Source organism: Cupressus sempervirens, chromosome 6, assembly GCF_028749045.1.
Source record: "Cupressus sempervirens isolate cs-2001-9-10 chromosome 6, ASM2874904v1, whole genome shotgun sequence".
Taxonomy (NCBI): domain Eukaryota; kingdom Viridiplantae; phylum Streptophyta; class Pinopsida; order Cupressales; family Cupressaceae; genus Cupressus; species Cupressus sempervirens.
In genome coordinates this window covers 147011749-147037608 of record NC_143123.1, presented here as the reverse complement: position 1 = coordinate 147037608, position 25860 = coordinate 147011749, and the positions used below count along the sequence as shown (strand labels likewise).

The window sequence follows — 25860 nt, the reverse complement described above, 5'->3', positions numbered from 1 at the left end:
ATTCATATATTTATTTTTTTATATAACATTTATAAGTTTTCATGTGTTCAAGTATTGGTATATTTTTTATCAACGTTCATATTTTTTTATTTTTACAAATAGATCAATTAATTACAATATATAGTAAAAATGTGTTGGAAGATTGGACTTTATGTTCACGATAGGGTGATCGACTATTGAACCCCGCTCAATTATTGGGTCCTCTCCCTAATTAACAATTTCTACTTTTTCGAAGGGGACATAACAAATTTGAGGGCACTAAATCTTTTTCCAATTAAAGCAACCTATAAGCTTATCCATGATAGGAGTGGAAGACTCATTTTACTCCAATCCATATAAGACTAGAGGAGAGGAACCAATAGTTGAGCAAGGTCCAATAGTCGATCACCCTATCATGAACATATTATCCAATCTTCCATCACATTTTTAATATATATTGTAATTAATTGATCTATTTGTAAATATAAAAGAATTCAAATGTTGATTAAAAAATATACCAATACTTGCAAAATTAAAAAATTATAAATGTTATAGAAATAAATAAATAAATGAATTCATTAATGAGTGAAATAAATAAGTTTTTGTCTCAAACAAAATATCATAGTTATCTAATATATGTGTGTCACTCAAAACATAATATGTACACTTAATAAAATACAATACTCACTTAAATAAACATTGATATCTTAGTGTATAAATACTATTCTTATGTGTACAACTATTGGAGCAACAATGTATATGCCTAGAGTAAATCATATCAATAATATGTCTCATCACAAATATAAAAGGTGAATACTAATAAATGCCTTGTACTTTCTCATGAAATGTGTGAGACTGTCAAAAACTTTTAATGTTCAACTAATGGTCCCTTTGTGTTGGATATAAGTTGTATTTTATATAATAATGTATTATTTTTATAACAACAAATAATTCTTTTGTGTTGAAGTATTTGTCCTTTTGTGTTTATTATAAAAGTTATATATAACAAATATTTATGATTAATAATCACTATTTGGTCCATTTAAGTTGCATACATGTTACATTTCATATAGTTATACAATATTCTATTAACAACAAATGATATTTTTAAATTAAATTAGTAGAGATGTTTAGATTAACCTTTGGTTGAATGTTTAAAAAGTCATTTTTTGGACACATTTTACTAGGTGCACTATTTTAACGAGTTGCTTGATGAGTCACACCTTCAAACCTTAGTTGTAGGTAGTTCAATGCCCATTTTACATTTCTAAAAAATAAAAATTTGAAGGTATTACGATATCCTATGTAGTGGCTACATGTTGACGAAGTTAGCCCTCATGACTACTATGGTTCCTCTCCCCTAAGTGCATGTTTGTTATTCAAAACTATTGAAAACATTGCAAAACATGTGCTAATATATCACAATATAGAGTTTGAGTCAATCTTCATCTACCCATATTTAAAGGTGAATAGTTCATAACAATTCATATCACATGATCACAAGTGATTCACTTACTCATTACATATGAGTGATGTTCTTAAGGTCAAAGCACTAAAACATCCTATACACTGACTTGCCTAAGTATTATGTTGTCTCGAATGTACTTAATTATAGAATTCTTGTTGTAATCACTCATTTAACTTGCTATCTATTTAGAAACCTCTCAACAATTAGTGTTACATTTTAAATTATTTATATATTGAATTGGGTAAAGTAGGTATTTATGTGAATGATAACTCAATGTTTCCTCTAAAAATGAAATATTATCGAATACAAGACTGAGGCATTTAGAAAAGTAATAATCCTCTCTCTTTGATTAAGAACCAAATATGTTTCAGCCTAAAATTTATAATCCTATACTAAATATTAACTAGTAGTTGCACATTTATGTACGTGCAACGATGAGCCGATATGTTGGGGCTTGTATAAGGAATTATGAAAATTATTTTGAAAACAACATTATCAGAACTCCTAAAGATTATTGTCTTTAACCAACTTATCAAAGAAAATTAAGGTTGTTAAAAATAGATCATTCTATAAAGCAATCAAAATTACTTAAGATTGAACTGTGTAGCAAATTCATTGTAAGAAAAATTAGAGTTCAAAACTAAACTCATTGAAAATGAACATAATTTTTTTAAATATATAATTATCATAAAAATAAATATATTAACATTCACATTAAAATTGTAATTATATGATTTATTCCTTATCACATTTAAATAACTTTATAATATTTAATATAAAATCTAATTTTTAATATTAAAATTTTATATTTAAAGTTACTCAAAATATAATATTAATAGAGTTTCTATCTTACAATGTTTTCAAAAAAATCTACAAAAATACATATTTGAAATTTTGGAAAGTTTTTTAAATGAGGCAAATTACAATGTTAAAAGGAAAGTATCAAAAAGAATAATTCATTTTTAGAAATTTTTAAAAATGAGTTTTTAAGTCAAATGAATTGAAAAATTAAGAAACCAATATGGTCTTACAAATTTTCTAACAAAAAACTAAATTCTAGGATCAATGCTTGCACAATAAGTCTATCGGTTTAAAAATGAAAATCTTTCCTAAAAAATTTGTAACCTTCTATTAGGGTGCGGTCCCATGGAGGGGGGCTTCCTAAAAAAATTCAGTGGGTACTCTAAAGATTTTTTAGGATTTTTATAAAGTGGGAGGTCCCATGTGTTAGAAGAAATAGTTCACCAATATAACTAGTGGCGGGGTGGTTGTGAATCAATTATATATCAATCTTAAACAATTCTTACTTTATCAACCAAAGTAAACATCAATCATAAAGAAATGCGCATACACAAATACACCAGATATGTTTACTAGGGAAACCCTTGATCAGAGGGAAAACCCCGGTGGGAATGATGCCCGCAAAATAATGTACTAATATGAATAATCCTTGTTAGAGGATGGACCCAATTAAGAGTCTATTACAACACTTAGTACAAGAGTCACTGTTAGGAGTTGTAGAAGGCAGCTGAACCCACTATCCAAACAACTTTAGAATCAGACCAGCGAAGCCATTGTCCAATTGATCTCGATACTATTTAGTCAGAATAATAGATGTGAAACAATATCTTTTCTTTTTCTCTGTCCAGTACATTGGACTTCTTCACCTTCAGATCATGCAAACAGATTTGGAACTCATTAGTAACCCTTAAGGTCACTTACACGCATTAGCAGATTACTCTACTCTTCTACTTCACAATTCGCAAGTCTTCTCTGCTTCATGATCACAATGATGGATTTTAGAACTTGGAAAACATCTTTCCTTTATACCATACTCAAACAATAATCATTTGAGTCGACTTCATACTTAACATTAACTTGAGTTGACTCCATAAGTAAAATACATATTTAATTAAAGTTGTCGGCTCTAGTGATACACAAAATTTCACACGTGTGACTTTCTGATGTCATCAATTGTCAATGTACTTCCTCTAGTTAACTATGCAACCCTTCATTCCAAGCACAATATGTTATATTGATCATAAGATGGTTTTCCCAATGCTCTATTTCTCTGCGGTTATCTGTAAATCATTAATATCTTTCGTACACTATCGATTCAAGTTCTGCGCAGTTGACCACATGTCAAGTATAGGCTGTAGTATATTCTGTTAACTATGCATGGGCAGATACGCAATGTGGTGTCCTCAATACATAGAACTCAGTCTACTGCTCTGTCAGTCTTATTATGTTGTCATCAATGACAAACAAAGTCATAACACTAGTTTGCAATGTTTTCTCATAGCATAAGCATTCATGCTAACACCATGAATTTTGTATTGGAGTTATTTTAAAAAGTTTAAGCCCCATAATTTATGGAAGCGGTGGTCTCGTTATTTTATTTTTATTTTAACATATTCAATTTACTCACTCAACAAATAACAATGTTTAAAAAAAATATTGATAAAAATTAAAAATTGGTATATGATTGACAAGTGGAAAAAGAAAAGCCTAAGCTGGTGGAGCAATTTCTAGCCCCCCATCTTTTCCACTAGCTTAAATCTACACCCTAAAAAGTAGAGGCTGTTACATTTGAGGATAAGATTCCAATTAATCCCGTCGCAAACTTTTTTTTTGCTTTATAAGACCACCCACTCCACAAAAATAGATCCCGCAGCCCCTCTCATAGGACTGCACCTTTAGAGACCTCTTGTGACACACCCTAAATAAAAGGTTTGAGATTTGTGAGAAAAGTTCTAACACCAGCAAAGATGTTTTTTCTCAAACCTATAGAAGGTGCCATTAACATATGGTAACAATAAGCATAGTTGTTAGAGGAGGCTTACAAAGACCAAATGTTAAGTTTTTAAAAATGATAGTAATTTGTACCTAGGCGCTAAAACATTTTTCCACCCCTAAACCATAAAAACTAGCAATCGCACCTTAGTGTGCAATAGGTACGCCAAATAAATTTTGAAGGTCAATTATGGCAAAGATCATAACCTAGATTATAAACCCAACCCCAACCTTAATTATTACATAAACCTAAACCATTATCCTAACCATAACCCTATGCTTAACCATACAATTAAATGTGTTCCAAAGTCTAACTCTAATTCTAACCTTACCCCTAATCCTAATCCATGATAATATGTATGTTGTAATCTCTTATTTTAACCATAATTGTAACATTTTCCTAATCTTAACTCTAATCCTAACCCAAACATTAAAACCTAACACAAAACAAGATTATAACCCAAACTCTAAACCTAATTTTTTTTAATGTACGATAAAACTAATCATATTCGTAATTGTAACCTCAATCCTTACCTTAAGACTAATCCTAATAAAAATTGTAACCCTAATCATAATACTATGATATAACCCCTTAATCTAACTATAATTGTAACACTAAAATTTATTGACAATTCTAATCCTAATCCCAACCGTAGTTCTAACCCTATCATAACTCAACTATTAAACTCTAATCCAAAACAAAATCATAGCTCAAAGTGTTAACCTAATTGTAACTCTATGTGACATTAGCGACTAGTATAAAATGATTTAAATTATTTTGAAACTATAATTATATACAATAATAGTTTTTAAAAATTCATATTATACAACCTATTGTCAAATCAATTATTTTTAAACTAATTTTATAATTTCTCATATATTTATAAGATATTATACTTTATATTTGACTTAAATGTAAAAATAGTTTTTAAATATAAAAGTACTTCTTTTATATAAATAATAATAACTTTTCTACATAGAAATGAATTTTTTTCCAAACAAATATGAAAATATTGTGAAACCTTTTTTTTTTTTTACATTTATTAAATGAACAATATAAAAATAAAAAATAAAAAATAAAAATTCAATTTAAATATTAAATAAAAGAAAATTAAATTCAAAATAAGTTCAGAAATTCTTTACTCTGCAGTACTTATATACAAATTATCTAATAAATTTCATTACTTACACATTATTTTAACTGAAAATTCATTGTATTAAATATAAAAACAACTAACCAATAAAATAACACATTTATGTCAAAAATTAGTTGTATTAAATATATGAAAACAATTAACTAATAAAAACAATAATAAGAGACGGGCAAAAAATGAGTACTGGGATAGCGATGAAGAATTAAGACGGGTGGAAATCAACTGACCCAACTTTCATCATTAATGCCGAGTGGACGGACAATGAAAAGAGAGTGAAACCAATAAATGTTTAAAAAAAAATTTAAACTGATCTGACGATGGATATTATTTCAATCGTCTTGCACTGGCTGTGAGTAAATATAGGCCATGGATGGAATTCTGAAGTTCGAGAACTTCAGTATAGGGACGCCTTCGGCGTAACGAGTGACAAGCCTATCCGCTGGTAGGAGCGAAAGGCCCTGCTTTCCTCCAATCCATTTAATACGACAGGTGCAGCGTGGATCCCTGCTTTCCTCCAATCAGTACAATACTGGAAGGCCGAGATGCTAAAGAATTACTAACTGTGGATGTATATGTCAGCTGATTCAATTGTTTAATGGGCTCAACTTAATTCATTTACTTGACCATGCCTCATAAATTACCTGCCAAACAATTCTCTTATGATTCAGTTTAATTTATTTCTCTCATAATTTCACATGAATTAGATTTAAATTTTGGTTTCCCGTCGTTTTCTTCCACTCGGTTTTATCTCACTTAGCAAGTTTCATTTATCAGGTTCCATTCATCTGGCCTAAAGCTGCTTGCGATTATTAGGGACCGTCTAAAACCGTAGTCTCAACAGGGTTTACTTACCTGCACCATCAATGCTATCTTTTCTGTTTAGTTGGATGCAGTGAGTACTTATAATCTACATTGAAAATTTGAACTGTCCAGCATAATGATTCCCATAGCCTCTGCTATGAGGCATCAATCTATTACACTTAGCTGCGGTTTGAGTTCTTCGAATTCCCAATGCAATTTGTCCCCTTTCCGTACCCACAAATTGTCTTGTATGAATCTGTCGCTTCAGAAGGGTCTCAACCATGCGAAAATGAAATTATTATCCAGATTGGTTGACGGTCATTGGAAAAGTTACATTGTCAGAGGCGGGAGAAATGGCATTCGGGTTAGATGTGCTCAGGGTTCTCCAGGAGAGACTCAGGTATGCTTACTCCAGTCTTTTTATGTGTCTTACTTGGATTCAATTTTTCAGGTCCAGAGGTAGTTGCTTAAACATAAGGAGTAAATAGTACTTATCAAAAAGTGTAAGAAAAGTACAGAGAGCATCCGTCGCCTAAGAGCACCACAGCAAACAGGGATAAAGAATTGTCCGGCTTTGTTTTAGTAGTCAATGAAAATAATTTCACACCATACATACAGAGGGCTTTATAAAATAGGATTCCTCGATTTATACCCTTTCACATCATCTTCACATCATATGAGGGAACGCTCAATTGATTTGCTTCTCTTGTTTGACTGTTGTTGATATCTTGTAAGCCAAATACATTGCATGAATCCCTAATTGTTTTGTAAGTAGGTACTATCAGTCGATTGAGATGAATTAGTCATGTTTTTAATTTTATATCTGTCACTATGAGTTAGTAAAGTACATTGGTCTGTTGCTCTTTACCAATTTTTTTTAGTTGTGGTAGGTATTGTATGATTTTTTATTATTGTGCTAAAGTACTTGCGGCCAATATATGTGGGTGTTAGAAGAATGTTCAAATCCACCTGCACACAGGCTGACTAAATATTTTGGTGCATATGGTCCTCCTTCGTTGTATAGTTTGTCTATCTCTAAATAATTCTATTTCTACTCTCTTTAACATGAATAAATGGCAGGTTTTAGTTTTTTTTTATAGTTGTTTTGTTATTGATTATTGTGAATACTTTTTAACTCATCCAGTGTATAGTTTGGTTTGATTATATTCCATCTACTACAACGCTGCTGTAGTGACAATGAGAATTCCTCACCTGGAGCTCTTTATACGCAGTTTCATTTTTCCAAGATTGTTTCATGATTCATCAATGTTTTTGAGACTGATATGATGTAAAAAGGAGCTAATAGCCCACAACAATAAGCCACTTATAGTGCCCAAAGGTTTATATTCTAAGTGGTGAATGGAAGCTACTTTCATGGGATATTGTAGTTAGGATGTTGCGAGGACATGAGGAGATTGAGCAATTCTAAGATGTAAAAATTGGGGATGGGAAACTTCAAAGCTCATGGTTTCAACAAGTTCTCAAAGTTGAGTCTGAATAAAGAAAGGTTGCTTGGCATTGGCAAATAATTTTTTTAACTGTAGTTTTCTCTGAATCTCTATGATAGTGGTTTGTATGTGACTTGTTAAGTAACTTAAAAGGGTTTGTTATTGGTAGGATGTGCAGTTTAGGATAAGTTCATCGAAGGAGATCCTGTGATATCAGGAAGTTTAATGGTTTGATTGTACATGTTTGATAAGCTGATTGTACATGTTTAATGAGCTATTCCTCTTTCTAATTACCCTAGAAAATGTCATACTGAGTGTAAACTAACCCATCAAAAATAATTAAAATAAGATGGATGAAGATAAATCACACTGTAAAACAGCCCTAACTTGCTTAGCTTACGGCTTAATCTGTTTATATTGGCCTTTGTGAATCAGTGTTAATTTAGTTATTTGATAGTTTAATAGTATACTTACTGTTTGGAAAACAAGCAACTAAGTAGGTTTGAAATTTGAATGTCCTAGTGAAAGGAAACCTGTACTTGCATTTGTAAATATTAATAAAGATGAGAATACTGTCAAGACTATGTGTGCTCTATGAGTATTATAAATATATACTCAGTCATAATCCTTTGGAAGCTATCTCTAAGATTATTAATTCAGTTGTAAGTCTGTATAGGAAATGATAGAATATCTGCATAAGTACTTCTGATGCATTAATATCCAGAATTTGTCTTAAGCTCTATGATCTTCAGTGCTAAAATAAAGAAAAGCAAAGAGGGATATTGGTAATAACAATTATATTCTTCATTCAGGGTAAAGGGCATTCCTCCTTCAAGGAAATTGGGAAGTTGGTCTTATGTCTGGCATTGGTAGGAACTTTTATGACACAGTTTTGCCTTGAGCCTCTCTATGCAGTTCAGTCAGGATCTGCAATACCAGATGTCTCTTTGTTGATGTCAGGACCTCCAGTCAGGGATCCGGATGCTTTGTTGAGATATGCTCTACCAATTGACAACAAACCAATTAGAGATATACAAAAGAATCTTGAGAATATCAAGGAAAATCTCAAACTTCCAGGCATGAAGGCACTGAAACCAGTGGGAAAGGTGAGGGAAAAAAAATTGAAAAGCTGAAAGAATATTATTGCTTATCTATTGTTTAACTTTTCAATTTTCTAATGAGGGGTTGAACCTTCCTGTATGTGTTGTGCAGAACATAGAGCAAGCCACTTTGGTCCTTAACAAATATAATATGGAAATTCTGGATGACATTGCTGAGTCGAAGAAAGCAATGGGCAAAGAGTGGGTTGATAAACTCCTCCTTGGGTTACAAGACTTGCAAAAAATTGTGGAGGCGAAGGATAGAGATGCTATTGCACCAAAGCAAAAAGAGCTGCTTGACATTGTGGGGTGGTAAGTTCCACAAAAAATCAACAAATCTTGAAATGTAATATTAGGAAAATGTTGAATGCATGCCAATGTGAAGCTACTTATTAAAGTGTGTAGTCAAGATTGAAAGTGATTGCTATACAGCATTAACAGGAGGACATAAGTGGGGTTTAATGTTAGTATTGAATGCACCTAGATGCTTAAAATGCTCATGAGCGGCAAGGAAAAAGCAAAGGTTTTTTTAAAGGTAATGGCCAAGTCGGACACCATTTTACCATTTGTGGAAGCCTACAGGACAATTTCTTTCCATTTATCTTATTAATTGTTCAAATTTTGTACCCCTTGGTATCAATCTCATTGCAATGCTTTGGAATGAATTAGAGCCTGCTAATACACCTATAATCAGAGAGAAACCCTATTATGATGCCTCAATAATGGGACATCAGTTACCTATTGGCAACAATGATCCATGTAGAGATATCATAATTGGAATAAACCTTGTTTAGAAAAGGATGTTGATCTAGTAAACCCTATAAATTATGTAACAATAAGGCTGCCACCTTGACTATTATAATGCTAATTCCCCCTCTTGATATTTAACAGGGTACATTGTCATAGGAAAATGTCTTTACATCAACATCCTCCATCAATTGTGACACTTCTCAATAACAGATTTTTGAATTTGAAGAGATCTTTCTTTTGTCTAATCTATTTATCTGCAACTTGGTCCTTGTCTTGGTGGTGTTGTAATTGAGCTTCTCGAAGCATAGTCAAATAATCATTCAATGGACCTCAATATCCCTGGTTCTGGAAGGTCTATTCGGTTCTTTACACTCTGAATAGCAGTCTACTTGTTGTATCTCAACAAGCTATGCTACTACATGGAAATATCAAGCTCTTAAATATTTCTTGCCAAGCACTGACACCACATCCATAACTTACCTCAACAAGAAAAAGAGGAATGGTGGCATGCATCATGCTGGAGCAGCAACACTACCAAGAACCAAATGTTAAACAAATCTTGAAGGGTACTTCCTATCATCCTGATCTTCTATGTGAATGAGTTAATGTAACCAATCAAGATGCTTAGGTGCTTCCAGTGACTCTCTAGGAGTTTTGTACATTCAGGAGAAGTGCAAAACTATTACACTACCAATTGTAACATTAATAGAACATAACAAAATATATCAACTAATGGTAGATGAGGATCATTGATTGTTAAATTCCAAGATAGTGCTTGTACAGTGAAATAATGAACAGGGAGGACTCTATACAATCAGACAGATTCCTTGATCATCAGAAGCAAACAGAAAAGTGCCCCATAGTTGCCAATAAGAACACCAGCTGGTTCCTAGCAACCTCCCACAAACCAACAAGTAATTATTAATGAACACAGTTGGATGGAACCAAAACAGTAGAACATAAAAATTATGATTTTAGAAAATGGTCTTGTCCCCGTCAAAATCTAACCAACAAGAAGAAAACAAAATGAACTATTTATCTGAACATTATGTGAAGATGACATCCTAAATGCTACTTCAGCATTTGCTGAAATCGATAAAATTATATTCAGAGTTTTCTAGATTGCAGCCAGAAACTTATATACTTCTTCAGTCTGATGTTTCAAATTTGCAATGACTTCCTGCAGCTTGAAGATTTTGAACTCGTGGACAAAATCTAAGAGTTTCTCTTTTATCTTGTCATGGACTTCTATATTAGAAGCCACTTTGGTTTTAAGTTATAATATGTCTTCTTCTGTGGCTGCCAGATTTGTCTTTCCAGCTTTAATGAGTTGGGTTTTTGAGTTAACTTCTCCTGAAGCTATCGCCATTGTTCCAATCTCAGTGTAAATTTTTACAAGTCAAGGCTACTTTATTTTCTTCCTCTGAAGCTTTTCTTTGGGCTCATGACTTAGCCATATAAGATATTGGCAAAATCTTTTCATCTAAATCATCAAAGGAAGGATCCAACTAGTAACCAACTGCTTTGCATTTCTTGTGTAGCTGCCTTGTCCAATCTTGGTTTAAAATATGCAAATGAACTCCATGCTGTAATCTTTATAAGATTTTAAATATGTTGCTTAGATCCAACTAGTAACCAACTGCTTTGCATTTCTTGTGTAGCTGCCTTGTCCAATCTTGGTTTAAAATATGCAAATGAACTCCATGCTGTAATCTTTCTAAGATTTTAAATATGTTGCTTAGTTTCTGTTCTTCTATCGTTGGATGGAAGAGAACAGCATTTAGTAAGAGAAGATGTTTTTATTATTATAATAAAATGCTTTATCTTTTATTTTATTAAGCTTTCCAATTTAGTTATTTTTTGTTGTAAAAGTCAAGAAGATTCTCTTAGTACATAAAAGAGATCTTGGGTGCATAAGTTAGTGGCAGATAGATATAGAATGCAGGAGAAAAATGTTTGAGGGTAATTTGGTTTCTATCTAATAAATAACAGCTGTTTTAAGTTTTTGTTTCTTCTATTTTCAGCAGTGTATGTTTGAAGGCTATTGTACCAAGGTGAGTTGTTTTGATTTAGTTTGTGGTTAATATTGTATGAGGACCAATAACTGAAATCTCCAAGGTCTGTGAATTAATGTGCTGCTACTTGTGAGAGGGAGTTGCCAGAAGATTTCAATGCCCTTACATCAATGATTTGACTAATCTAGACCTATGAGAGGTTGTAGGGTATGATACCCAATTGCTCTAGTGATCATTGGGTTGATCTACACCTTTGACTGGTTGCTGATCGAATTTTTTACTTTGATTAGTCTCGGTCTTAGAGAATGTGATTGCCTAGAGGGTGCTTCCATCTTTATTCATTGGAAGTGTAAATTGCAGATGGAATTCGAAAAAGTTGATCTTTTGTTCTATGTGGATACTAAGGCTCCACCTCTTGTTGATTTATTTAGTGGATTGAAGAGAGGAGCAAAGGAGGTATAGGATGCCTTGATCACTCTATAGTAGAGTGTGAATATTGCTCTTAAGACATTGACGAACAATCTCAGAGTTACATCTATGAGTGACTTGGTTATTGTAGTAATTCATCTAACAAAAGATCATAAAACTTTGTGATCAACATGCTATAAGAGGGGAAAAGGTCAATAATAAAGAGTTGATGCCCATAGCTTTTAATGGCTTCTCTCCATCCTAGGAGTTTTGGCATTTATGGTGTTTGTAAACTTCCCTCTTGTGAGAAGCTTTAGTATGATTTCATTTCGGAAAAAACCAAACTTGAATCTACCACAGTCAAAGTGAAGCCATGGCAAGAAAGGATTATAGAAGGGTATGCAAGGAAAGGAAGACTGGCATTCCTCTCCCTGTGAGAAGGATTTGTTCCATGTCAAATGTTTTCAAATGGCACAAGAATGACCACTTCAATTCTTAGTGTCATAAGAAGAAAAGGGGAAGGTAAGCAATCACAATAAAAATGAATTTACAGAAAGTGTAGAATCTATAGTTGTGAATGTGCTTTTATTTTGGCTTGAAAAAACTTTCTCTACGGTAGTGCTTATCTACTAGCAACATTTTTGGTGTAAGGTGGTATGTAGGCAATGAACCATCAAGACACATGGCTTACAGTAAGAGCTAAGTTTATAGTTTGAGTTTGGTGATCACGCTACTTATTCTGTAAAAGAGACTGGAATTGTTTCCTTTTACATGCCTTTAGATGATATTATCGAATGAGATGATGTCTTATATGTTGTTGGATTAACAGAGAACCTACTTTTAGTCTCCGCTATGATATATCTTGTGTGTGTGGTTGTGTTTTATGGATAGTAAGTTATTATTAGGTATTGTTTAGAGGTAGCTAAGAAGGTGGTTTTTATAGGTCGATTGGTAATCCAACCAAATACGAAGTCTTGATACTTGCACTATGGATCTTGACCTCTCTCCAGGGATATGGTGTAGAGATTATTAAATTAATAGGTATTGAATACCAAAGGGCGCAAGGGTTGACTTCTTGACATGCATACCAAGTCTAATTTCCTTAGTAGCGAGAAAAGATCAAAAATGATTCTTGCTTTGATGAATTTAGATATATGTGAAACATAAGTCACTTCATTGGCAACAAAACTACGTCTCACTCATTGATGATTCTTTGAGGAAAACTAGGATTTACTTCACGAAGAACAAAGACGTAATTGTAAAATAATTTCAAGACTTTAAAGCTCTCATTGAAATCAATAGGTCAGAAAATTAAGGTTCTGAAATCTGATATGAATCACTAAGGACATTGATGCCTTTTATCCCATCTTTAGGTTCTCTAGCAATGTAGTGTCATCAACTTTTTGGGTGTAATGTCCCCTTCCTAAGCTAGTTCAACATGGTGGAGTCATTAGTCTATTCAATTGATTCTTGTGGGTTAATGATTAGGGTTAGGGAATTTTGGAAGCTATATTGGTGTGATCTCATGTTTTGGCAATTGAATGAGTGTAACATTTTTTTCCTGGAGCCATTTTGGGTTAATTCTCCCATACTAACTATTTATAGCAAGTCAATTATGGGAATTGATAGAGTTAGTGGGCAGGCTTCTATTTTTAGTTTTGTTGATTGGTTCAATTTTGATGATGATCTCGAATTTGATACAGTCTATAGGAGCTTTTATCAATAAGTTAATAAAGTTAAATGAAAGATTTAACTTTGATAATTATATTAGTTTAATAATTTAATAAAGGGACTAGAGAGGTGAAATATTAACATAAAGGTGGTTTATTTTAATGAACGGGCCTTTATGATTGAGCGCTACATAGGCAGATTTAAATGAGAGGTGATTTTTTTAAAACAAAAAACATAACATGCTCAAAAAATAGTAAAAAGGTTATTTTTGGAAGAATAATGATAAAGAGAAAAAGCATCCCCAAAAAATAGTAAAAATAAATAAAACACCCAAAAAGCTATAACAGAGTATTGGAGCTCTCATTTGGGCATATGCTGAGTTTGGATTTTGATATTGCTTTGGTTTTGGAGATGTTTTTTCCTTTTTTGGTTTGTGAGGATGAAAACTCTTGCAAGCAATATTCTTTATTTTGTTGAGAGATGATTTGGAGAAGACTTGGTGAATTCATTCACAAGTCACATTTGGGCGGTATTGGAGATTACAACTCATACTTGCAAGAGCTTATCGTATATCAGATTTGAAGAGAATAGATTTGGAGAAGATTGAAGAGGGTTTGCTTCTATTTGTTGGTTATATTTTCTCCCTAGCTGGTCATACCATTTTAGCCAACCACACCACTTCTTGAAGGGCCATGTAACATTTCTAGGGCGGCTGCTGGTGCTTGTAAAAGCTGGAGTTCACAGTTATTGGAGTGCTCTGCTATCAGTTGTTATTTCCATACCTATCTGTCCATTTTGGCACCTTCAGAATGCATATTTTCTGAGCAACTCCAGTTTTTTCTTGGCTACAGTTTGTTGATATGTGGGATTTTGATATGATATGTCATTTCATGAAGGAGGTTGTCACTATATTTGGGAAATATTGAAAATCAGATCGTGAATTAAATCTTGAATTTCTCAGCAGTGTTATTTCCGAGTTGTGTTCATTTTTTTGAGTTTGTAAAGGTGCTGCGATACTATGTTTTTATCCGTACTATTATTGTTATTGTTTATATTACAAGAACAATTCAAAACACAGTTGAAAAAACAAAAACAAAGCACAAATAGGGCTACATATTTCAGTGGCATCAAAGCTCCGAATTTCCAGCTAGCCTGTTGGGAAAATTGAAAAAAGTGATTTTCAGATTTAAAATTGCACCACATGATAAATTGGAGTTGGCCAAGGTGCTTTAGGAGACATGCAGAAAACTTAATTGGAATCACAAACAAGGTAAAATGTTGTCATCACTCTGAGTCTGATCCAATTAGAGGGATATTTGACTATTATAGATAAATCAACTCCTAATTTGTTGCAGATTTCTCTTGCTCCTACAGTGATTTCTTTGAGTTAACATGGGTGATTGGGGCATTCAGATAGTGAGATAAGGCTACTGATTACTACTTGTTTGATGAACACAAGAATTTTAGCACCTCAAGAACCTTATAAAGGTAACTTAATGAAAGAGGTACTTCAGCTACTCGCTGACAGTTTCCAAGATCTTGGGGACATTAGGAGTCACCATTTCTCTATAAGGGTTACCATATTAAAAGTATTTGTAGGGATCATATTGAGTAATCTTATGCTAGACTCAGGATTCACTTGATTCAAAACATAGCATGTTTCAATATTTCTTGGTCACAATCAAGAAAGAATACAATGAAGATGTCAGTGCAGCCATGAAGACTATTATGGTTATGAAAATTAATGAAAGTGATGCTATTTTCTGTCCCTCTTATGCATATATTCTTAGTTATTTCAAGGAAAGAACAAGATGTGTCTAAAATTTCTTATGATTTGGTCAACTAGGTGCTCAAACAATGTGAGGGAAAGTTGAAAAGGTTGGATTTTGAGGAGGTTAATGTAGCCAACATTGGAGATAATGCCAAGGACTAGGAGCACAAAGAACTTTTGGACGATTTTTTGGTTATGTGTGCAGTTACTAAGCAAGAGGAAGTGTACATTGAAAGTTTCATAACAACACTATTTGATCTAATTTCATATTTATCTAGTGATGCTACCGAGACTAATGATTTCCATGATGTATCTTGTGATGAGCTCACTAATATCCTTGTTGACGAAGAGCACGGTGAAAACATATTTTCAGAAGGGGATCAAGAGAACCAATGTGATGATGATTCCAAATAAGCTTTGGATGATAGGCATGTTGAGAACATGTATGATGATGTTCTCCACTAACTAATCAGATGATACTATATCTTTTTCTAGTGATGATGCAATTCATTTGTAGGGGCAACCAACCATGAGGAGTACGATGAACGCATTTTTTTGGAACAAAGTAATAAGCCCTTTAGCATTTGGGATCGAAGTGTGTGAACACCTAAGCACTGATGATGTTGCACTATATGCATGAAACAGTTCGAACAAGTAGCACAACAATCACCGTTAGTAGGAGAACCAGTTACAAATATCCTTCCAGTACTTTTCAATCCTTTGCAACTCTCTATGTAAGGTTTCTCTTTGATACCATAGTAACCCTTTGCAAATCTTAGTTCTACTTACACACTTTAGCACCGAATAATTACTCACAAAAATATGCTTGCATCATACCATCTACGAGTCTACAACCCACTCTTTCACGGCACTTCGGATATAAAATGATTTCTCTCTATATATATACATTTGATAGGACAAATGTTGGCCTAGCCATCGATTATGTGGGCTTTCATAGTTTCATTACAAAAGATATTGCAATATAGTTATAACATGTCAGCACCAGACCTAAAAATAGGTCATATACATGAAATCTTTATACCATATTACCATAGGATCTAAAGATAGGTCACACATAAGATATGCACTTTTTATAGCACAGTTACTCAAAGATAGGTGTATTCTGGAACCGATAGAATGACACAACTAAGTCCATGACTTAATCTACAAAGGTTCTGAACCAACCAATGGATAAAACCAAAAAAATCATCTGATATACTGCATGAATATCCAGGTACGAGGGATACTCAGAAGAACTCTGAAACACAACAGTCAATAATATTCATCCAAAACTTTATATTTCTGCAATCCTTGAATATTACAGGTGTACTAAAGAGATGTATTTCAATAACCAGAACAAGGACATTCATCATCATAACCCATTACCAAAAACAAATTGCATAGAATGAATCTGATCTACATGGTACCAAAGTATAGACAATGATCGACAACTAACTGGTACAGACATGCAACTAGTATAAGCATTTTAACATCTATGACAACAATGTCAATATCTTCCCAATACTCAACAATCTCTACTTTTGGCATTAATGGAAAAACAACACAAAAACAACACAAAAACTCCAAAAAAGCTTAAAACACAAAAACTCCCCCTGAGGTATTTCTTTAGGTTTTTCTCTATATCTTCTCTGCCCCTTTTTTCCACAATGGCAAAGGGCCATGCAATGTAATTCAGATAATCAAGTAAGAACAATAGATCTTACCAGGATTTTTTTCTTGTACCTCTCCTTGATAATTGGAAGATTCTTTTTCCACTAATCCATGACCACACTCATCCAGGCACACAAATTATCATGATACATCAACATGTCAAATGATGAAATCTAGTCCAAGGACTGGAACCGACGCTCATAGTCCTCTGCATTATAAATAATCTAAACATGTTCTAACCGGACTTCAACCATATCCTTCACAGACCAGAAAGTCTTCACTAGATCTTCTCTCTGTCTTTGTACTTGCAACATCTCAGTCTGAAGCTGACCAACTTTGACCCTCTATTTTCTTCTTTCATTGTTGAAGAAATCATAAATTTTACCTAATTCATTTATCTCAACAACTTCAGTCCTTCCTCTGAAATTATCAATTGCAGTATGCCACCTAAGACAATACCAATAAATATCAAAAATTTCTTTTATGCGATCTCTTGTTTCACCTATTCCTTTTGACAATCTTAGTGTTGCATCAATACATTTTTTCTCAAATTACTCTTTTTCTCCAATCTACAACAGATTGCAGTAGTCTTCTCTCAACAATCTTAACCAGATCATCTAGTAGTACATCAGAAACAACAATTTTCTTATCAATCAAATGAACAACCAATATTCTCCATCTCAATTCTTCTCTTGAAGAGTAACCAGACCACATATAACCAACCCTGTCAAACTCTCCTAACATTGCTTGAGCCTTGAACTACATCTGAATCCACAAAACCAGATTTAGATGAAGAGACCTCATTCTTCTCCATTTCCTCTTCTTCCTTCTCTTATGTTACTTTCTCACTTTCTTCTTTTTCTTCTTCATCTTAAAAAATGGTCATAATTTCCTTTCTCTTCTCACTGGTCTTCATCCCTTTGGTATTGAAAGGGAAGCACCAATAGAAGCATCCAAATTCTTCTTTACGAAGGAGGAACCCTCCTCAATATAACTAACTTTAACTGTGCCAGTCACAACCACACCGGAAGAAATATTCATTTGCAATGTTCCAAAATACTCTTTACAAATGTCATTCTTATTCTCTAGAAACCTTAAATATCTGTAAATTTGTTTTTCGACAAGGCTGCCAAACCCCCACTCTTTGTTTTCTCTACCTAGTAGTGATTTGAAAAACAAAACACCAAACACATGACCGTAGATTCAAACCATAAGGCATAACATTCTTCTAATGACATTTTCACATTTTCAAGTAAATTCTCTTGTAGTAGACTACACAAGTCAAATTGCACACTTTTTTGAACCATCTTATGTGCCAGATAAATAACTACAATAGATGTAGCTCCCTGACAATCTTCAAAATAGATTTCAGATGAGATGCAATAGGCAACATACCTTTCCACCAAATTGATAAGTATGTTATTCAATCAGGTGCGCTGATCTCTGTGGATGTCAGTCAACTCTTGCACATCCTTGTATTTTACTGACTTCTTTCCTAGAACTTTGATATTGCTACCCGTCCTTGTATTTACATACCTCTTTCCTAGAACTCCAATACTGCACAACCCACTCCAATACTGCACAACCCAGTAATTACCTTAATCACCTCCTTTGTCACCGCATAGAATTTGTCCAACAAGTCTTTGTCCTTAAATTGACTCAAAAAAATAGGATAGATTCATTCTTAATAAACTAGGGGAAGCAAATAACCCAACTTCCAATTGTGTCATTTTTCCATGTTCAAACTCTTTTAATTCCATTCTCTTCAATAGTTTTGATACGACGACACAAGATTCAAGAACAACTAGTTTGGATTACATTTTTGCACTTGAACGATTTTATCAAGCCATTTACAAGCTCTGTTAAAACCATAATACTTCTTTGCAATAATGACAAATGATTTGAGAATTTTACCTTTTCAACATCAACTCTTCATAATTCATTTTTCCACTGAGAATTAACATTGCTGACGCAATCAATCATGCACCGCACGTAGATCAACAGAAACGAATGCAATCATTAATTAATTATTCAAACATACTAGAGACAAGACACTTGCAACCAATATCCAACTGAATAAGGGAAGTAACAAATTCCCCCTGAGCCAAAGCAATAGGCCCAATTACCGAAAAGCTAGTAGATGGAGATTTTAATACTATATATAGGTGATCTTCTAATTGATCAGTTCACTCCTTAATATAACTAGTCTCATTATTAAGGAGAATATCTGGTATTTGAGATGTTGAAGGAAGAAACTGTATCTCTACTTCTTTAGATTATCTCTTCGAATCACTTTATTCTATGCCTTCCTCTTCTTAAATGTCATGTCTACATGTTTTCTTTTTCTTCTCTGTAGATGTTCTAGTGCTGTGTTGCACTTATACATTAGGATATTGCACTCCCAAAGATTTTCATTAAAAAAAATAGACCATGAAGAACCCTACAAAATTTCCTCGCCAATTTCTCTAGAATATACTACACTGAGGAATAGTCCTATAGCACTTTTGGTTATATAGAATCTCATACTTTTACACATGTTTAAAAAAAAATTGGTACTCTACAATCGGCCATATTGAAAATTTCCCTTTGTTGAGGCCTATCACATACTTTGATATCTAGGCTGCAGCATTTGTAGCTCTTGTTAGCTTCCACTAGTTTTCTTTTGATTAAATCCGTGATATAGCCCCATTCTTTCATTGCCAAGTATTCCATCTTGAGGCCTTGATATTCTCTTGTCCACATATCAGCTCAATGGCTAAGTTATTGATGCAGGCCTAAAGGCCTACCAATCTAGTGTTGGTCTAGCTTGGATATGGATCTAGATTCGGTCTTAACAGGGGGTCATCTAGGGTCCATAATAGACTTGTGATTCCATCTAAGATGAATTAGATCAAACCCACAATGATTCTCTTATCTTTCACACCTAGTTAGAAAAGTTGACCCTTACATTTTTTAACATAGTTAAGAGATTGGTACTGATACTGTTGCAGAAGACTGGTATTGGTACAACTATTTTGCTCAATTCTATTTTTCCAGAAAGGAAAACTTCCATTCAATACTTTTCCTCTACATGATGCATCTAGTATTGTCTGCACCCTGCAAGATAGTCTCTACTACTAGCTTATCCATCCCAAGATCAACGATTTCTTTCAAATTACTGTCTTCTTGTTGCCACAAGGTGATTACAATCTTTGCATCAATATCTATTTTCAGCAGTTTAATATCATCACAGATTTTTCTTACCTCTTGGATGAATTCAATACCTTTGAACAAAACATCCATGACCCTTTCCTTTGTGGTTTTCCCATATAATCTATATTTGTGAACTTTGCCAACATCTCCTTCCCAATAGTTGAACTTGGATCAAAAGAGGTACCTAGTTGGCTTGTTGGTTGAAAGGGGTCAACTAATGATTTCAAGCAGACAGATAGGACTTTTACGTATTGTTTTAATTCATCCTTTGTTTGCTTATATATGACTGTTCTCTCTACAAGCTTGGCAGATATCACTTTGAAATTGTAAACATCTCCATCTCTGCTAAAAGGTCCCAAGCTAATCTTTGTGATGTGAAGTCCTTTGCAATCACTCAAATTGTATTCTTTTGTGCAGAGAGATATGCCACTTCAACATACAAGCCTCTTGTGCTTTTATCCTTCATTATTCTAAGTGTGGTTTTCAATCTCTTGGCTTTCAGTGTTCTTTGCAGTAACAAGCCAACATCTCTGTTTGGGAAGCTCACCTAAAGTTCTCTCTCTTGGGAAAGAATTTATTCAAGCAATGAAGAGGAGGTAGGGGTTGACAGAGATCTAGTACCAGGAGAAACAAAAAGCAAGGCTCTCCTGAGAGGGGGAGAACCGGAAACTCCCATATCAGGGGAGGGAGGCGGAGTAGGGCCAACTGTGGGCGATGAAATTTATGGGTGCGAAGCTGTCAGTAAATTTATAAATAAAAAATCTGCAAGGGATAAAACTTAGCTGAAGAAAGAGTAAATGAGTTTGGCAAATTTGTATAAGATTTTTTGCAAAGAACAGAGTAATTGAATTGATAGATGTGCACAACAGGCTGCTCAAGGAGAAGCACTGAGAAGAAAGAGCATCTATGGAAACCCAAACAAGGGCCACAAGCAGATGAGAAATGGGCACTAGTACTCATCAAGTGTTCTATCAAATTGGTCGAGGGATAGGATTTGATCAATGCCATCTCACACACTAAGATAGATGATTTTATATAAAAACAAGTATTTAGGATGAAATGACCACTCTAAACAACCATGTAGATTAAAAAAATCAAGCTCTATGACATAAGGGTTTTAATGTACTTAAGATGCCTACTGTCTAGTAGCTTAGATGCTTATCTTGGAAAACTCCAAAACCAAGCAGTATTGTACTTTTATACTTGCACAATGTGTTCCTAATTGCAGGGAGAAGCAATGTATTTTACTATTTTGACAGCACATCCACAAAGTTGTTGGATTATGCTTCATTGTAAAGGATGTAAGGGCAGTATTATACTTCCAGGGATAAAAAAATGCCCTCACAATGACCAATCTCTTAGTTGCTGATTCAAGCACGTGAATCAAATCCATGGATTTGTGAAAACAAAATATCCTATTATGATTCGCAAGGATTCGTGTGTGTATATATATAAAAACTATTTTTATATATGCATTAAATATACAAAAAAGATAAGAGAAATATACATAATTCTAAAACTCAAAAGTTAAAACTAAATCATTTCATAGTAGGAACCTATGATTCAAATCATTTCATAGTAGGAACCTATGATTCAAATCATTTCATAATATGAATCTATGATTCTATTATGATCAAAGTCGTTACAATTATAAAGCAAATAATTAAACAAAAAAAAAAACTGGACGAATCTGGGCACGAATCCATATCCAGATCCAGCTTCCAGGGTACGAATCCGGTAACTAGGACCAATATTTGAGGGCTCATGCATATGAAACGACCACTATTGAAGGCCAAGCCACAAGGGTTTTTGCATGCTTAATTTTGGTGAATGTTTTCTATGTTAAAGGATTCATACACCAAAGAATTTTGTGCCATGCACATTAGGTTGGCATAAATAACATTGCATAAAAGTAAATAGAATGTGTAGCAAGCAAAATAAAAGAAAAATGCACAAGAGGCACACAATTCGGAGCGATGTTTAGCCAGGGTGCCATTTTGCTGCCTGTTGTGTTCAATGCCATTGGTATCTCAAAGAAATTGTCTTCCCCATTGCATGATATGAAAAGTATGTCTACAAATGTAGATAATGGTGCCATACAAGAACAAGTGCATGCTATGGCTGAACAAGCTGCTAAATGATTTTGTCTGGGAGTGGCATATTAGTTTCCCATTTCTTGGATAGACAAGGATCTATGCTAGTTTATGTCAATTGTCTCAGTAGTGCCATGCACATTCCAATGTACGGAACAGCGATAAATTTGCATTGTCTGTGCAGGCTATGACATCCACACAAATAAATGAATATACAAGCAAATATACGAATCTATAGCCAAGATGGATGAGATGGTAATTGATCTACCAATCAAAACAAGGGTAAAAGGTGGACAAGTCAGTATCATATATTATCTAAGATCGTCGAAGTGAGTAGTTTTGTTGCTGCACCAAGCACAGCACTCCTGTAGTTGGGCATATGCATTGATGAGGAAGAAGTGCACAAGCAACCTGAAATGAGAACCAAGTGCAAATGTAGCTGGGAAGAAGATAGAACTGAGGTAATGGGGGAGAAAAAGGTTGGTAAGGAGTGGGAGGAAGAATCCAAAAGTAATAAGTCAGATTGAAAGATGCACCATTAGTGCATGGACAAGCTCCTGCTAAACTTTCCCATTATGGATACCCATAAACTGCATAGAAATGGGTATGGTGAGTATTGTGCAGCTCTAGGAGTAGAGAGGCTGATGACTGAGGCCTAAAAAAAATGCTGAGCTTATTCCTATGTGCAACTGAATGAAAACAGACCAGCAAAGTCCATGTACAGAATTATTTATTAGTATGATGTCATATTCTAAGCGTATGGTTCCTTGAAGCATTGTCTATCTGAAAGTTGAATAAGCATTTAATAGTTAGTCCAGTTCTTAGACAATAGATTAGCTTGTTCTTGTTTGGATTTATGATATCCCTCAGATATGCCATATTAGGATCAAATTAGAATTTAGTACAATACTGTTATCATCAAAGTCCTTATTTTCGAAGTTGTGGGGATTTTTACTGAATGCTTTGAGCTGCATTTTGCTTGTATGCCATCAGAAATCTTTTTGTGTGGGCACTTCGGCATACCTTATGTGTTGAAATTCTTCATAGGTGAGTATAAAGTTTCCTTTCATCAGCTCTTCATACAGGGCTACCATTTCATTCTTTTAGAGATGGGCATCTTTGTGGACTTCACTTAGAGTACACACATCATGAGATGCCCCTTTATTCCAATTTATTATGGGCCAACATAGAGCAGTGAGAAGCTTTAATCATAGAGATAAACATCTTTGTGGGCTTCACTTGTTGGGTTAGAGATAGTATCAGTATTCAAATATAACATAATAAAAATATATTTTCTGTTTCAGTGTAGACATCTAAATGAAAGAAGTCTCTTATACAAAATGAGAGGAGGATAGCACTTGGCCAACGTGTACATATAGGCTAATCTATGCTTCCAGTTTGGGGGGAAGATCAGTGAACTAATTCGAAAAAGAAAATTGATTGGCTTATGAATCGGGAGATTTTGTAATGCTTAGATGAAGTCTACTTTATATGCATGCATGCATCTCATATGTTAATTCCTTATTGATTTGCAGCTGAGATGTTCCTGGGCCATTGGATTTCTGCAGTGTGGAGGAGAATATGGTGGACAAGTTCCCTTTTGATGTGCCTCAAGAATATGCAGATAGACCTCTGTTGAAAGGAAGAGCCGTGGTAGAAATGAAAGTGAAGATCAAGAATAACCCCAATTTTGATGATTTTGTTTTTCAGCTGGTTCTAGATGGCTATAATGCCCCTGTTGCTGCAGGGAATTTTGTGGATCTCATACAAAGACATTTTTATGACGGTATGGAGATTCAAAGAGGTACACTCACCTTCCCTTTCCTTTCTGTCTTTGTTTTGTGGGATTTTGAAGGCATTCACTTTGAAAGCCCATTTATATTACTGTTTGAGTTTTGTACTCACGTTACCCTTACTTCTAATCAAGAAAAGTTGACTAAGTATAATATACCTATTAAAGATGTTTTAAGAATTGAAATTGTATCTATGACAACAAGTGGATGTTTTTGGAAAATGTCACTCAAAAAGAGTTAATTTTAAATCTGCATATGAATGACTCACCAAATGTGTGTCTTGTGGTTCACAACTAACAATTTCTACATTCTTGGTTTAGATGATGTAGGAAATGAAGTTAGCCTTTATTTTTACTTCCCTATTTTACTTTTGCCAGAAATTAGCACACGTTATCAAGAATCTAAAGTAGAAAGTACTTTTTAATTTCTTTGTCCATGGAATTCTGTTGAATGGCTTGAGTTCATAGTTTCAAATCACATTGCAAGCAGTTGTGATTCTATGAGATAAGCTATTGTAATGTATAATCGTGAGGGCTACTCGTATATCTTTCTTCCAGTTCATCATTCACCTCCAACTTGGATTATTTTCTTGTATAAACTCAGTTCTACACTTTTTTATTTTGTTTACATAAAATAATTCTTTATTAATGTTAAATGACTCCTCGAAGAATCCAAGTTCAGGTCAATTATTGGATTGGATGAATTGTGATTCAATATTATTCCTAATAACTCTTCAGGTTTCTAATGGAATCCTCTAGTTTATTTTAATAGAACCTAAAAATTGTTGAGTTATTTTATAGTAAATTGTTGTCTTAATATTATGGATTGTGGAAGTATACAAGGTTTGAAATAGTACAATGCTTTAAGGTATTGGTTAATTTGACACTTGAGGAATGAAACCTTTTATGATATACATTTAATGAAAACTTGACATTAACAACGAAGAATTAAAAATATAGCTTATTGATGTTTTAAGTACTACCATGTTTTCACCTCTTGATTAATATTTAATGAAAACTTGACATTAACAAAGAAGAATTAAAAATATAGCTTATTGATGTTTTACGTACTACCATGTTTTCACCTCTCGATTAATATCCATCATTCGTAGTGGAGTTAAGAAAAAATAAAATACATTGGTTATCTAGAAGCATCGCGAAAATACATTGTTGTCCATCAACAATGAAGAAAACACTAACAGGAACTAGAAGAGGATAAAACCATAAGGTATTGGAGTATGCTTCAGTATTCCATACTGCTCATCTAATATAGTGCATATACTATTATAGAGGAAAAACATAATTATAAATGCACAAGAGTATGATACAATTATTGATCATTAATACAATACATTATCATCAACTAGCATAGAGTTTCCAAGGATCTAGTAGAGAATGTTAATCATGAAAGCTAAAGTTGTGGGTTCTTGTGCTTGAACTTTGGAGCCAACTAGGTAGCACTTCTTCGCAACACTAAGAGATATTCGTAATGGCCCAATGAGTTGCGTCTGAATTACTTAATCTGCATGATCTATCATCCAAGGTTGATTTATCTACTATAGGAATAAAATTGTGACTGATCCTTTTGAGCAAATAGATTAATGACGACCTATCATTTGTATGAATACGAATTTGCAATAGCATGTGGGACAAAGTACCTCCTCCAATCAAAGGTGAACCTTCCTAATTATTGAATATTTACATAGAAAAGGGTTTGGTGCTTGTCTTTTTAATACTTTGGTGCTTGTTTCTGA

At 33.7% G+C, this 25860-nt stretch overlaps 1 protein-coding gene across 3 annotated transcripts in view; it reads left to right on the top strand.

Annotated features, from left to right (window-relative positions):
* The first annotated feature begins 5667 nt into the window (after window positions 1–5667).
* Window positions 5668–25860, top strand: part of LOC149551656 (peptidyl-prolyl cis-trans isomerase CYP38, chloroplastic-like) — a 38893-nt gene continuing 18700 nt past the window's right edge. Inside the window, exons 1-5 of one of the 3 annotated variants that reach the window (XM_089787170.1) lie at window positions 5668–5883; window positions 6169–6595; window positions 8456–8749; window positions 8856–9055; window positions 23883–24118. In XM_089787170.1, the coding sequence (XP_089643296.1) occupies window positions 6332–6595; window positions 8456–8749; window positions 8856–9055; window positions 23883–24118 (994 nt within the window). In that variant the 5' untranslated portion in view covers window positions 5668–5883; window positions 6169–6331. Of the gene's footprint in view, window positions 5963–6168; window positions 6596–8455; window positions 8750–8855; window positions 9056–23882; window positions 24119–25860 lie in introns of all 3 variants that reach the window. The other 2 variants (XM_089787169.1, XR_016352795.1) reach the window with 2 other exon arrangements.